This window comes from Dermacentor variabilis, chromosome 4 (genome assembly GCF_050947875.1).
Source record: "Dermacentor variabilis isolate Ectoservices chromosome 4, ASM5094787v1, whole genome shotgun sequence".
NCBI classification, from domain to species: domain Eukaryota; kingdom Metazoa; phylum Arthropoda; class Arachnida; order Ixodida; family Ixodidae; genus Dermacentor; species Dermacentor variabilis.
In genome coordinates this window covers 51,517,921-51,533,227 of record NC_134571.1, presented here as the reverse complement: position 1 = coordinate 51,533,227, position 15,307 = coordinate 51,517,921, and the positions used below count along the sequence as shown (strand labels likewise).

Genomic DNA, 15,307 nt, shown 5'->3' with positions numbered 1-15,307 from the left:
GCGGGTCGTATGTTTTATACATCAATTAAATTGAGGAATACGCAGTGCTTAAGCAACGCGGCAACGCACTCGTGAAGCGACACTCGATCATTTCAGAGATTGAATGAACGTGGCGCTCCACGCGTTCCTGTAGCACGTGTGCAACGAGCCACACAGCCACCTTTGCTTATTAATAAGGACTCCTTTCGCCAGCGCAGGATGAATTCTAGACACACATCGAATAACGTTTCTTCTTTTTTTAAGTATTACCGCATGTGTTGAGCTTGTTGCGCAGTTTCTTCAGCGGCCGATAATCCGGCAAGACCTCAGGATAAAAGAGAAGGCTGCCTTTTATTTGAGCCGACAGCGCAGGGCTAGGTTTATTTAGTTTATCGGGAGCTGCCCTGCGCCGCGATAAAGGCCGCCTATAGAGTTATTAGCCACTGTACTATGGCGGGACGCCAACCTGCGCGGCTGCTTCGGTATAGGCTATTCCACAGCAGGGTTCGCGCCGGGTGCCGTGACTGCACCCTCTGGACCCTCCGGCGGCGACTGGGCCTCGTGTCCGGGCTCGTGTTCCGCCCCTTCTTGGCCAGCGGCTCCTTCCGCCCCGGGCTCCGCAGAGGCGGGCGGCGGTTCCGAGACGCTGGCCACGGTTGCCGGGGGCCGCATGGCGCCACTGAGCGCCTTCTTCTCCACCGAGTAGATGATGGCGCACAGTACGGCTACCTCGACGCAGATGCAGACGAAAGGAATCAGCGCCGCGTACTTGCCCTTCACCTCGACCGTGTGCTCGAACTCGACGCTCTCCTTGGTGTTGTCCACCTTGCAAACGTACTTGCCGGCGTCTTCCGTCGTGAGCTGCTTGAAGCGGAGCAAGGCGTCGTCGACCTCCTCGAACTTCTCCAAGGTCACGCGCTCGTCAACGAGCAGCGGCTCGCCGTTCTTGGTCCAGACCAGAGAGAACGTCTTGGGGTAGCCGACGACGGCGACCGCGATGAACGCCTCTTTGCTCTCAACCCAGGCCGAGGGCGCGGTCGAGTGCCGCTCGCTCAGAGTGGCCGACAGCTTGAAGAAGACGTTGATGGAGACCGCGTCCGCTCCGGCCGTGCACTTGTACAGGCCGGCGTCTTCGACGGTCGGCTTCTCGATGGTCAGGCTCCACGTGGTCATGTTTTCGAGCACCTTGAGCCGCGCGTCGTCGTCGGCTATGGGGCCGTCCCCTTCTTTCTCCCACTTGACCGGGACGCTCTGCTGGCCCGAGTCGCAGCTCAGCACGAACGGCTCGCTCGGGTCGATGGTGACGCCGCTGCCGATGGTCTCCTCGTTGGTGGTGATGGCGAGGACGCTGACCAGCAGCTGGGTGGACACCTGGGAGGCGAGCCGGTCGCTGCAGTGCATGTGCGCCGCCCGACACGTGTACCTGGAGAGGAAGCGCACCACCCCCCCTGGCGGTCATCCAACGACACTTCCCAACAGGAGTCAAGCAGATCGGCTCGTGCGGAAACGCGAGCGTCGGGGGCAAATATTACGATTAAGAGAAGTTTGGCATACCACTCAGATTGGGCGTACTGGTAGCCCTGAGACCGAATGAGCATGCAGCTGAAGAGGTGCCACGAAAAGAAAGTGAAAAATATTATATGGATCACACCCGTTGTCGGAATTGGGTTAATCCAAGCTTTCTTTGGAGTTTTCGGGGAACTCTGTTTATGTTAACTCTCGCGAACATCTGTGTCCTCCACACTCGTAATTTGGCCCCATTTGTGTTGTGGCTCGTGTCTGTTCTCGCTAGATATAAATAAATGACCACTGGTTGTCCAGGTCAAGCCGTGCAAGATAGCAGTGTGCACGCAGAAAGTGGATGGCAGAGGCAAAAAAACCTCCGCTTAGAAAAAAAAAGAAAAACAAAAAAAAAAGAAAGCGTGGATTTCTGAGGCATAAAAATCCACGTGAATTTTCTTTTGTAACTTCTTGCTGTAGTATTGAAATGTACGCGAAATTTTTTTTTTTTTTCGAATTCGTCGGTTGAGCAGATTCCTGCTTTCCTTTTCTCACTGCACGTCACAGTGTTGTGCGCACAGGCGGTGGCGCCTACTGATGCGGATCGACAGCGACTCGAGAACTTTGCGTTTCGGACCACTTTTGTTTATAATTTATACTAATGACCTGTGTAACATCGCCGAGTCTCCTCAATTAGTTATGCATGCAGACGATACTGACATATTCATCAACGCTGCTACTATTACAGAGCTTGAACTGAAAGATAACAATTACCTGACGCAACTTTCTTGCTGGTTACAACATAATCAATACAAATAGATTCTTCTAAAACAAAATATGTGATAGTTGCTCCTACTAATAAACCACGTAACTGCAATATACCTATTCTTTATGAATATAAGATGATAGAACAGGTAAAACGTCAGAAATTTCTCGAAGTGTGGTTCCAGGAAAATTTGGCCTGGAACATGCACGTCAACCGAATTGCTATGGAACCAAGTAGAACTGTTGGTTGCTTATATAGAGTGATCACCCTAATTCCTCCATGGTTGCAACATTACTTGTACTAAACACTTTTTTATTCTCGATTAACCTATTGCATACTTAGGGGGGCACTACTTCGCAAGAAAGTTATAATAAATTGATAGTACTGCAAAAAAAGAGTCTTACCTGCATTCGAGGGATATCGTGACTTTGTACAAAAGTTTAGAACCAAGCCATCTTTTATAAAACATTCTATGGTCAGGGCAAACCAGGTCTCTTACTACAAGTTGATGCAATGAACGATTCCACGTCATCGCATTACGCGAGCGATGCTCTATTAAATGAGCTACCACGGCGCCGTTCTCCCAGCCGCTCTGTTTGTTGGCTTCTGATTATATACATATATATATATATATATATATATATATATATATATATATATATATATATATATATCATCATCAGCCTAGTTACGCCCACTGCAGGGCAAAGGCCTCTCCCATACTTCTCCAACTACCCCGGTCATGTACTAATTGTGGCCATGTTGTCCCTGCAAACGTCTTAATGTCATCCGCCCACCTAACTTTCTGCCGCCCCCTGCTACGCATCCCTTCCCTTGGAATCCAGTCCGTAACCCTTAGTGACCATCGGTTATCTTCCCTCCTCATTACATGTCCGGCCCATGTCCATTTCTTTTTCTTGATTTCAACTAAGATGTCGTTCACCCGCGTTTGTTGCCTCACCCAATCTGCTCTTTTCTTATCCCTTAACGTTACACCCATCATTCTTCTTTCCATAGCTCGTTGCGTCGTCCTCAATTTCAGCAGAACCCTTTTCGTAAGCCTCCAGGTTTCTGCGCCATATGTGAGTACTGGTAACACACAGCTGTTATACACTTTCCTTTTGAGGGATAGTGGCAACCTGCTGTTCATGATTTGAGAATGCCTGCCAAACGCACCCCAGCCCATTCTTATTCTTCTGGTTATTTCAGTCTCATGATCCGGATCCGTGGTCACTACCTGCCCTAAGTAGATGTATTCCCTTACCACTTCCAGTGCTTCGCTACCTATTGTAAACTGCTGTTCTCTTCCGAGACTGTTAAACAATACTTTAGTTTTCTGCAGATTAATTTTCAGACCCACCCTTCTGCTTTGCCTCTCCAGGTCAGTGAGCATGCATTGCAATTGGTCTCCTGAGTTACTAAGCAAGGCAATATCATCAGCGAATCGCAAGTTGCTAAGGTATTCTCCATCAACTTTTATCCCCAATTCTTCCCACTCCAGGCCTTTGAATACCTCCTGTAAACATGCTGTGAATAGCATTGGAGATATCGTATCTCCCTGTCTGACGCCTTTCTTTATAGGGATTTTGTTGCTTTCTTTGTGGAGGACTACGGTGGCTGTGGAGCCGCTATAGATATCTTCCAGTATCTTTACATATGGCTCATCTACACCCTGATTCCGTAATGCCTCCATGACTGCTGAGGTTTCGACTGAATCAAACGCTTTCTATACATATATATATATATATATATATATATATATATATATATATATATATATATATATATATATATATATATATATATATATATATATATATATATATATATATATATATATATATGTCAGTGTCAGTGTTTGTTGGCTTCCTATGTCACTGTTCGCATGGTCTCTAAACAGTCGCTACACCATGTTTAGTTGCTTTTTTACGAAACTTCTCGAGGGCTGACCGCACGGACGAGGAGCCGTTTCAAGTAAAGTTACTCATTCATGCAGGCCTTCCCACAGCTCGTTTCTTCGTGCTTCAACGCTCTTGCTGTTCCACGAGTGAGCGTTGTACGTTCAGCCAACCGCCTAATACCCTATTTACACAGGCAGCTTAACCGCGGTTAAACTTAACCGTGGTTAACTCGCTCAACCGTGGTTAACGCGAACCGTAGTCCGCCAGAGTTTCACGGGTTATACCGATGATGGTTAATGGTCTGATGACGCGTCGCGTGATCTCTTGCGTACAGGCTTCATATTTGAATAATTTTTCTTCGACATTTCGTTACAGTGGTATAAACATGTTAATTTTCAGCAAAAACAATTGTCATATTTGAGAGTTTTAACGTGTAAGACAGCGTTTTGCACGTGTAGGTTATTTTCGATACTCCTGCTCTCAGTAGTGAGCATGCCTGGCGGGCATACAACCATATAAAAAGTCAGAATTAAGGATCACAAATGGGCAAAAATAATATAAAGTCCACTGAACGAAAAGGTAACAAAATTCTTAATGAACAAATGAATGTTTCAACTAACAAATATTGGTTACATAATTAAAGGGAGTACAACTTTACGCGAATGCATTTTGGAACTGTACGCTTGCATTTACAAAAGAAAAGAATGAAAAAGGAAGAAAAGGAAGTGCTTTCAAATGTTAATGTATGTACACTTCGATTTCACATTGCACAAATTATCACAAAAAAGTGCATATTAAAGATACTGAAGTTATAAGTGTAAACGCAGCGCCATAAACTGGAGAAGAAAGTGAGACGCACACAAACACAGTGTTTGTGTGTTTCACACTTGTCCAGTTTGATTGCGCTGTTCCTAAACTTTGAAATTTGTGCGTAGCCGTCATCTCTGTGTAGAGGAGCGAGTTTCGACTACTTGAGCGCAGAGCGGCGAGATTATCTTCATAAATACGTATCAGTGCCTCAATTGTCGAGTCAGGCCAACCTATATGCCTTTTGGAAGATACCTGGGAAGCGCCAGCGCTGCACTCGGGAGGGAGAAGTACCGTCCGCCATTTTAACCGTTTCCGAAACGTCGGTTACACTAAACCGAGGTTGCCAAGCTCGGTTGGAGGTCAAGCGCGGTTAGCGGCATAACCGCCGTTTCGCCTGCCGTGTACGTAACCGCGCTAACCGCGTTTAGCGATAATCGCGGTTACGTTAACCGCGGTTGAGGTCGCCCGTGTAACAGGGGTATAACATGGCACCAAAAATCGAGCTAAACTTTCCGTAGACCAAGGTCCTTCCTTACCTGTTGCGATCCTGAAGAGAGACGCGGCGAATAGTGAGCTTGGCGTTCTCGACGCCGTTCTTTCCAGGCGACAGGAGAAGCCGATCCGAAGGCGTAAGTGGCGCGTCCCCGAGAAACCACGAGACGCGCGGAGGTGGCTGGGTGTCGATATTGCACATGATGCTGAAGGATTTGTTCACCTGGGAGGGAGATAGCGGCGTGAGCGGGTCATCGCCCTATATATAGGTTCAGAAGACTATAGGCGCCCACTGTTACTTTCTCAAGCGCGGTCGACATGTAGTAACAGTGTAGAACAATGCACAAACTGTCGTATATATATATATATATATATATATATATATATATATATATATATATATATATATATATATATATATATATATATATACTAATACACGCATTATGTGTGACACACGTCTACACTGGGTGGCGCAGCACATGGGCCCTACAGTGTAGCGCCTACAATGTTGTAGTATACTCAGCACGCGATGCGGCAGTTTCATCGCTCAGTAAGAAAGCTTTAAGGATACTGGTAGAGAGACGGAAGAAATGCGAGAAGTTAAGCGAAGACACGGTCAGTAACTTCTGACTGGCTTATTCGGTACGCAAGAGCAGATTTGAACATTGGCACAACAAGGTGACGTGCGCAGAAAAGGCGAAATTGAAAATGACACAGCCGGGAATGCAAAGAATTCCTATCGGGACGACCAGTTGTCGCAAAGATGACGATTTCGGAAGCGCACAGTGTAACGAAAGTTTCACTGATGCTGACGATTACGTTAGCCTTAACCTGCTTCTTCTACGACAACCCTTCAATCTGATTTAAGTAACATACGTGATTGGTGCCTCACCTGGCGCAAGGAGCTCAACATTAATAAATGCGGATCTATGCGCATTTCCCGTTCTAACGCACCTTGCCCTATCTACATCCTCAATGACTGCACCCTTCAGTCTGTTGAATGATACCGTTATCTTGTGTTTCATTATCTACCGATCTATCTTGGAAGCAGCATGTGCAATACCTAATGTCTAAAGCTAACCGCTCCTTAGGATACTTGAAGATTATTTTTTTTCGCTTGCACTTGTTTCATTAATATGACTGTTGTGCACAACTTACGTCCGCCCCCAATTGGAATATGCTTCATTCGCCTGGGATCCTCATCAGGTCACATTTACTGACGAAATCGAATCAGTACAAAATCACTCTGTTCGTTTCAACCTAGCTACTACCATCGCACTGCTAGCGTTGCATTAATGAAGAGTACCCTTCAAATCCCATTATTATCGCGTCGCAGAAAGGAATCGCAGATTCCCCCTTTTTCATAAGATCTGCTACCACAACGCATCCCTTCGCTGCCTTTGGATCCACCCAGCGCCTTATTTTACCGCTCGCCGCGATCTCGTATATAAAGTTAATGTGCCCCGTCATAACACCGTCATGGGCTCACAATCATTCCTTCCTAGGACTTCGATCGACTGGAATAATCTACCTAAATCTACTTGAAGCATCAGTGAGCCCACTCGTCTTAAGAACGCAGTCATTATCATGAAATGATGTGGGGTGCCAAATGGTATGATTATATTCTTATTCGTGGTCATTTACTCTTTGGTAAAGTGTACGCTTCGTGTATATAATTACTCAATATTATGTAAGCGATGTTTTCCAGTTGTTATTGAAACATTACAACTTTTTTTTTTCAACGCCTTCTTTTGATCCCTGCACTGTGATCTCTTAGAGCTAATCCTGTATTTTTTACTGTTGCATTGTATTCTCGCCCATCCCCTCTGCAATGTATTACTATGAAGGTTGAGCGCCTTACAATTGCATAAATGAATAAATAGAGCCTGGGAACAACGGAACGCGGGGAGAGAGAGGGGGGGGGGTCGCTCTTCCAGAGCTCGACTGCCTGGGAAAGGTGTTGGCTCTGTGTTCTATCCTTGAACGAGGATGAACAGACCTCTCCCTGTTTGCAAACAGCGTGACGTCAGTGCCAGTGCCCCTCCCATCTGCGGCACCTCCAAAGTGGGTTTATGCGATTTCTCTGCATAAGAGTGCTGCTTCTACATCAACTGCCGCGATCGTAATTCCTGCATATATTGCTACTTTTTGAAGCGATAGCATTTACGAACTGTGCTTGGAAAGTGGGATCGTCCCCGTTTTACCGGCACTGCAAGTAGCGTTGTTGCCAAGTGCATGGTTCCCTAAAGTCAGCATGTATTGATTTCGTAAGTGTGGGCCTCTTCAGTAGATCAAACAGCCACAAAAAATTAATTACTATTCCAAAGCGAACGTTTTATCAGACGATGCACATATTCAAGGCGCCGAAACGATACCTCGCTAAAATGACTGGTCTTCGAACAAAGATTTGTAATCCTTTGTCGTGAAGGTACTAATTTGCGCTCCATTTACACTGTGGCTTTAAACAACATACGAGATAAACTTCGTCTACAACTATCAGCCACACCCATCACGGCGGCTCAGTAGAGCCGTACCAAGTGGCGGAGCCCAAATTCATATGACGGAGGAATGCTTGATACCCTAAATTTAGGAACACGGTAAGAGACCCCACGTGTTCAAAATTAATGCGAAGCCTTTCCTTACATTGTCCCCCATAAGCCACTGTGCACCATTATTTAATTTTAATTATTAGCCAAGATCATGTGAATGTACAAAGCAAAAGCGTGCGTGAGCACGCGATCCGTTGCGCGGTAACTTCGCTGTGCCTGTTGCCTCCCTTTTCTGGTCTCAACTTTGTAAGACCCAACTGTTGCATGTTTATGTGCATCACCAAAGCACGAAGTCCTTGCCGTAAAGGTGAGTACAACAATAAATAAAGAAAAGGACAGCTCAATTTTACTTAAGAGCCGTGACATCTCCGTTAAAACGCGATAATTTCAATGGCTTGCCTTTTCGGCAGCCCCGTGGTGAAATGTACACACGCAGCTGCAGCAGTGGTCAAAACATGCTAGGAGCTCATTTATAGTATTGCCATTCAGTCGAAAGATTATTTTTCAGTATTTCCCCTCTTCTTCCTTCTTTTTTGTTTGTTTCGCACACAGCGCAGATGGCAGCGAGATACGTGCACTCACTAATCATCGCGTCTCATTTATTCCCATCTGTTCGAGAATTAAGAGTCGTGAAGTTCTATCGGCGCCTGATCTCCACTACTGGCCTGGCCTTATTACATGCAACACGCGTCCGCAGACTCGCAAGCGAGATGTATTGCTCAACGCGCAGCTCGAGCGCGCGTGCGCGTGTGTGCGTGCGTGCGTGCGTCTTTAACGACTAGCATGCGCTCGTTCGAAGCTTTACGGTACCTGACCTGCCACGCTTAAGCACTCTCAACACCTGCCGTGGTTGGTTAGTGGCAGTGGTGTTGGGCTGCTGAGCACGAAGCCGCGGGATTGAATCCAGGCCACGGCGGCCGCATTTTGATAGGAGTGAAATGCGAAAATACCCGTGTGCTTAGATTTAGGTGCACGTTAAAAAACCCCAGGTGGTCCAAATTTCCGGAGTTCCCCAACTACGGCGTGCCTCATTATCAGATGGTGGTTTTGGCACGTAAAACCTCATAAGTTTAAGCATCTTCAACCGACCACTCAAAGTCCCCGTGGGTCCAGCTGCGGACTTACCCTGGCCTTCTGGTAGGCCGGCATCGGTTCGATGGCGATCGGCGCGGCTACGCTGACGCTGAGGCCGGCGCCGCCGCTGCCCAAGCACGTGTAGGTGCCGGCATCCGAGACTTGCGCGTCGTGGATGATCAAGCGTCCCGGCTCGACGACGTAGCGCTCGCGGAAGCCCTGGCGCAGCGCCTCGTCGTCCTTGTACCAAGTCACCGAGCGGCCCGTGCCGGATAGCTCGCACGAAATCTCCAGCGACCTGTTCGGCGACTGCAAACACCGTCCTCGTTGCGCACCCGGTGACGCAGCCGGAACAGCACTGTCTCTACAACTTCCGTTTTTCCGATGACGCGGTAAAATCGTCCCGGGCGGTAGCACGAGATCTAAAGCACGCTTTAGAAAGCTTCCGGACGTTGCGAAGTCCAGGAGCGAAGTTTTCTCGCGTAGCCTCCCGGACTTTGCGGACCGTGGCGGTGGCGGCGGATGAAATAACGTAACCTATCTCAATAATAACAAGCTTTGCGGTAATTTTGCGAGATAAGACTAAGGGAAAGCTGATTTTGCCTTGCATTTCTTGCTATCGTGATCAAGTATAAGGAAGGAAAATTTGGCTCTAAGCAGGCGACCTGGGCGCCACCGTATTGTTACGCTGGTCAGAACTAAGGCAGATCGTGTTACTCGTTTATGCTTTCCATTCTTGTCAAGGTGTGGCTCGGCCGCTCGATTGACGCCGCCAATCAGTGGTGTTCCATGTTTTTACTCTATGAACGTCAAGGCCGAAGAAGTATACACTAAAGAGCGCATCCTCATAATATCGGATGTGAGCACAACTTCACGTCCTCAGGCATGTGGCTATATATATGGCAAGGAAACACCAACCAGATGATGGCAGTCTCGCTGGACGTCTCTGCTCAACATCCGGCTGCCAAGCGGTGGCGAAGGCAGCACGCGTAGTCGGTGTGCGTCGCGGAGGCTGGTACCGCAGGAGTAGTCGCCCGAATGGCCAGGCTGAGCGTGCGCGACGTACAGGGTGTTCATCTGCAGGGCGAAGCACAAGGCTTAACCAAGTGAGGCTCACGCTGCGGGGCGCAGGGCCGCATTTGCGAAGATGTCCGTGAACTACATACACACAGCGGTACGCAAAAAACAGGGGCCGCAACCAATCATGATAGACAACATACTAGCCATAGGATATATGTAACTGCCATCGACAAACACTTCAAACGAACGAAACGCTCTTTAAATTCAGTCCCAAGATCCCTATTCACAAAATTGGCAGTGGCTTAGCTCGGCTATGCCAGGAGATACGTAGCGAAAGCTAAGGCATAGCATGGTTAGCCTTGGTTAATCTTGATTGCAAGTCCAGGTTAGTCTGGTTGTCTAGCTATGTTGCGACGTTTAGCCAGTCGTTCGGCGCGCTGTTCGTCTGTTTCCTGGGCGATTTGTTTCCTCTTCATCTCGTTCCGATGTTGATTCCAGGCCTCCTCCTGCTTATCAGAATTGTCGCCGTCCATACTACCACCTCAACAGTGGTTGCGGCGCACGCGAGCTCTCCTTTTCAATCCTCCGACATGTTATCAGGCATGCAAGCAGCTGGCAAAGCGAGCGGAGGTGAACGCAACGACGAGGATCGCAGTGTGACGTCATGTGCCTCCTCAGAGCACGGCCACTGCGAAATCGCAAGCTCGCGGCCAATAAAGCTTTAGCTTTAAAACTTCCTGTATATAATTTGCAGTTTGCAATTACGTGGCACATCGGGTCTAGTTTCGCCATAACTTCGTTGGATATCTTGCTTAGCAGGCGACGGTGTGTACCACGCAGTCAAGAGTTTTCTTACGCAATGTTATTCGGATCACGGGCTGAAAACACATAGCTTTCATTTCGTAAGTGTTCTTTGCCATCATCTAGTTGCTTTCGCTAATGATATGACCAGAATCAGGATAGGCTAAAATTGCTTTTACGAGTAGTTATAGCGAAATAGAGATTTTGTGCCTATAGGGGTCAAATTCACGGAGCTTTAGGTTCGTAAGTGCAGTCTTCCATTGACCGGCGGCCATCTTTCATCATGACTGTACATTACGAACTCTTCTACCGTAAGCTAGTGCTCTTTTTTTTTCAGTGCGTGTGAACATGACCCTCGAACCAGGACCCGGCTTCCCATAGCTGTTCGTATCCAATTATGGCTCGCGCGGACGAGCGTTGACCATTCGACTGGGATCATAGCCAAGGCGGTGCCTTATATATTGGTCGGCAACCTAATTCGCACAGCGCCAACCTTGCGAACAGGCGGGTTTATTGGACGAATAATGCGCATTACGCAGCATCTATAATGATTGTCGCCTGCCCTTTTATTACGCTTATAAAAGTTAATTTTATCAATTGCTGTCAACGATGCGTGAGCCGCGCTCAACAACATTGTCGCTAAACATTGCGGAACAGCTAGTAACATATGTGCTGAGAATCACTTAAGCGCATGCGCTCAACCTTCACGTCAAGCAATACGAGAAGCGTTTGCGCATTAACAGGCCAGTGTTTTACTAAATGGTACGCGCACCCGTTAAGCGAAACTTGAATTCAACATTTCTCTGAGCCGGAACGAGCATGCAAGGTTTTGAGAGCGTTGTCTTCTTTTGCAGTAATACCGTAAGCTACTTTCACAGGCCGCACAGGACAACACGCACGCTCCAACGATTGTCCCACACGCTCCGTCAACCAGGGCTACGTATGTCACCTCTCTTGACCAATACACGCTACGCGACAACAGAAAATGCGCACCCAAAGTGTGCGCTAGGAAACCCTTAACAGCAGCGTCCCTGCGTACTGGGCATATGGAGGGATACTACAGGCAATTATTATTATATTAATATTTTTGGGGTTTTACGTGCCAAAACCACTTTCTGATTATGAGGCACGCCGTAGTGGAGGACTCCGGAAATTTTGACCACCTGGGGTTCTTTAACGTGCACCTAAATCTAAGCACACGGGTGTTTTCGCATTTCGCCCCCATCGAAATGCGGCCGCCGTGGCCGGGATTCGATCCCGCGACCTCGTGCTCAGCAGCCCAACACCATAGCCACTGAGCGACCACGGAGGGTACTACAGGTAACAGGATTGATCAAACATGGTTCATTCGCCAACGTTGCACACTATAGACGGAACACGCAAGTTAGAAATGGCAACACTGACAGCGTCAAGTTAATCGCAATGTTTAGCGGTCCAAATGCCTACTGTAGCATATTTGCTTCAATCGGGAACCACATGAAACTCATTTCGCTTATATTTTATATTTAAGCAGTCGTAATAGTAAACAAAGGACGCACTGGTGCCATGCGGTTTCACTTCCGACTCTATAAAAAGAAAACAAGAAATAACGCTGGAAATGCATTTAATATAATGCCCGCTTATATCTCGCAATTTCTGTGTATTGCATCGCGCAACGCTGTAGACGAAATCCGTGGGTGCTATTCTGCCGGACACTATCAAATTCTGCCATGCTTGCGTTTTGAGCCAATCGGAGAAAGCGTTGCCGCCCCGCGAGCCAATCACGGAGCTGACGAGATGGCGAATTCGTCGTCTCGCTCCGTGGCGGAGCGTGACGGCGTCCGTGCTATAGCACTCCACCCGGCAGCGGCAGCCGACAAATCTACAGCCACGGCGCTCCCAAGCCCTGTCGGGCCAGCACCTTTCTGCCGCCGTCGGTGACGTCCTCGTGGAAAAGGAAGTGGCCCCAGGAAGGTAGCGGCAGCCCGTCCTTGTGCCAGTCGGGCGAGGTGTGGGGCTCGGTGACGCAGGCCACGAAGAAGCTGTCACCTTCGGCCACGTGCGCGTCACCAAGGTACGTGGCGACCCGGGCGCACTCGGCTGCCAGGAACAGCTGGAGGAGCAGAGGCAACAGCAACGCGGCGGCGTCCATGGACGGCCTTTCTTTGTCTTGCTGGAGAACGAGCCGGAACGAATGGCAAGGGGACGCGTCGCGCGTGCGGGCTGAGAACGATGGGACCGTGGCACGAGCGCCCGTGCTGGGATGACGACGACGACGACTCTGAACAACGGCACATACCCACAACCTCGGATGGGCCTGGGAGCGGTCGGTAGGATCAAAAGCAAGGAACAAGAGCGAGAAAGAAAAAGAAAAAGATGTAGTAGTAGTAGTAGTAGTAGTAGTAGTAGTACAGTAGCAGTAGTAATATCAGTAGTAGTAGTAAATTAGAACCTATACGTTACGCGCACGTGTAGTTCAGTAGCCAGTCTATACCATAAGAAACACAAAGCGAAACTGGGGTCACAGTTGGAGGCACATGCTGTGTTCTTCCTCTCCTCTGTATACACACGGCCCATGCCCATGCGTATTGGTAAGAAGAACACGCTTTCCGTGTTCTTCTCACGTAAATGATTCGTAAACGATGGGAAATGCTCTCTGCATCAATTTTACGAAAAGGGTTTGGAAGCAGCGCCTTTTCAGCACTTTTCATATTTTTTAGTCACTTATCATTTATCGTAATTCTTGGCGTTTCGTCCTGCTACGCGTTTCCCGAAAAAAAAATTTTTTAAACGAAGAAAAAAGTGTCGTTCTCTGTTTCTCAGTCCTGTATATTGATACACTTTATACCAACCTGTTGACACCATCGCACCATCCGTACGCTATCGCTTGCGGTACCTAACCTGCTTTCCTGATGTCTCGCCCGAGGAGTCACAGACCAAACACCACTATGTGCCGAAGTAGAGTTTACCGCACTTTTGGTAATGATGTCGGCTGTGTCGTTTGGAGTCACCAGTATGTTATCATCATCATATCCTTATGTCCACTGCAGGAGGGAGGTATCTCCCAGAGATCTCCAATTACCCCTGTCTTGACCCTGTATGTACTAAGAGGCATTGCTGCACTACGTACTGAAAGTAGCTTATTCATAGGCACAAGGCTACGAACATGAGCGCCAAGTAAAGTTTACTTTGTGAAGAATAAAGCGTGTATCACTGAAGAGCGAAACTAAACAAATGAAAAAAAAAAACAGAGCTCACTAGTCACCTTCTCCTGCCTTGCAAAGACGGCCTGTGTATAGAAAGCTATCTTGGTTCTCCACAAGAAAAGCAGAAAGTTACCTATCAAGAAATGGTTCAGGCAGCTGGGGAGACAATCTCTCCAGTGCTAATTCACTGCATGCTTAGACGAAGTGTTGAAGCTATTATATTGGGAAGACAGGAGTGAGGATCAACGGCGAATATATCAGCAACCTTCGGTTTGCAGATGACGTTGTTCTGTTCAGCAACACTGCGGACAAATTACAACAAATGATTGAGGACTTTAACAAACAAAATGTAAGAGTGAAGTTGAAGATTAATATGTAGAAGACATAGATAATGCTCAATATCCTGGCAGGGGAACAGGAGTTCAGTATCGACAGTCAGCCTTTAGAGTCTGTACAGGAATACGTTTATCTAAATCAATTATTCGCAGAGAACCCAGGTCATGAGAAAATTTACAGAAGCATAAGAATGAGTTGCAGTGTATATGGCAGGCATTGCCAAATCCTGACTGGGAGCTTACCTCTGTTGTATAAAAAAAAGTGTACAATCATTGCATTGAATGAATGAACTCGGGACTCCGGATGAATTTTCACCACCAGGAGATCTTTAATGTGCCCCAATGCATGGGACATGGGCGTTCTTGCTTTCTGCCCGCATCCAAATGCAGAGTCATTGCATTCTACGAGTGCTAACATATATGGGGCAGAAACTTGGAGGTTAACAAGAAAGCGCGAGAACAAGTTAAGGTCCGCACAAAGAGCGATGGAACGAAAAATGTTTGGTGTAACGTTAATACTCAGAAAAAAAGCGGTGTGGATTAATGAGCGAACGGCGATAGCTGATATTCTAGTTGACATCAAGAGAAAAAGCGGAGCTGGGCAGGCCATGTAATGCGCAGGGTAGATAACTGGTGGACCATTATAGTTACAGAATGGGTACCGAGGAAAGGGGAGTGCAGTGAAAGACAGTGGAAGACTAGATGGGGTGATTAAGTTGGGAAATTTACAGGCGCAAGCTGGAATGAGCTAACGCAAGACAGGGGTAATTTGAGATTGCATGCGGGGGCATTCGTCCTGCAGTGGACATAATAATTGACGGCGGCTGCTGGTTGCTGCTGTAGAAAGAAACTGGAATTATCATAATACTCGTTGAAAGGTAACCATGGATGT

At 47.6% G+C, this 15,307-nt stretch overlaps 1 protein-coding gene across 2 annotated transcripts; it reads right to left on the bottom strand.

The window, feature by feature from the left end:
- Nucleotides 1-311: 311 nt before the first annotated feature.
- LOC142579129 (basigin-like) lies at nucleotides 312-13,115 on the bottom strand. 2 transcript variants are annotated; one of them, XM_075689032.1, is made up of 5 exons: nucleotides 12,796-13,115; nucleotides 9,993-10,151; nucleotides 9,126-9,383; nucleotides 5,493-5,671; nucleotides 312-1,402 (listed from the first exon to the last, which is right to left on the bottom strand). In XM_075689032.1, the coding sequence occupies exons 1-5, from the start codon at nucleotides 13,024-13,026 to the stop codon at nucleotides 469-471; spliced, it is 1,761 nt and encodes a 586-aa protein (XP_075545147.1). In that variant the 5' UTR covers nucleotides 13,027-13,115; the 3' UTR covers nucleotides 312-468. The 2 variants fall into 2 exon arrangements, with proteins under 2 accessions (XP_075545147.1, XP_075545148.1); XM_075689033.1 differs by lacking the exon at nucleotides 9,126-9,383.
- Between the last annotated feature and the right edge of the window lie 2,192 nt (nucleotides 13,116-15,307).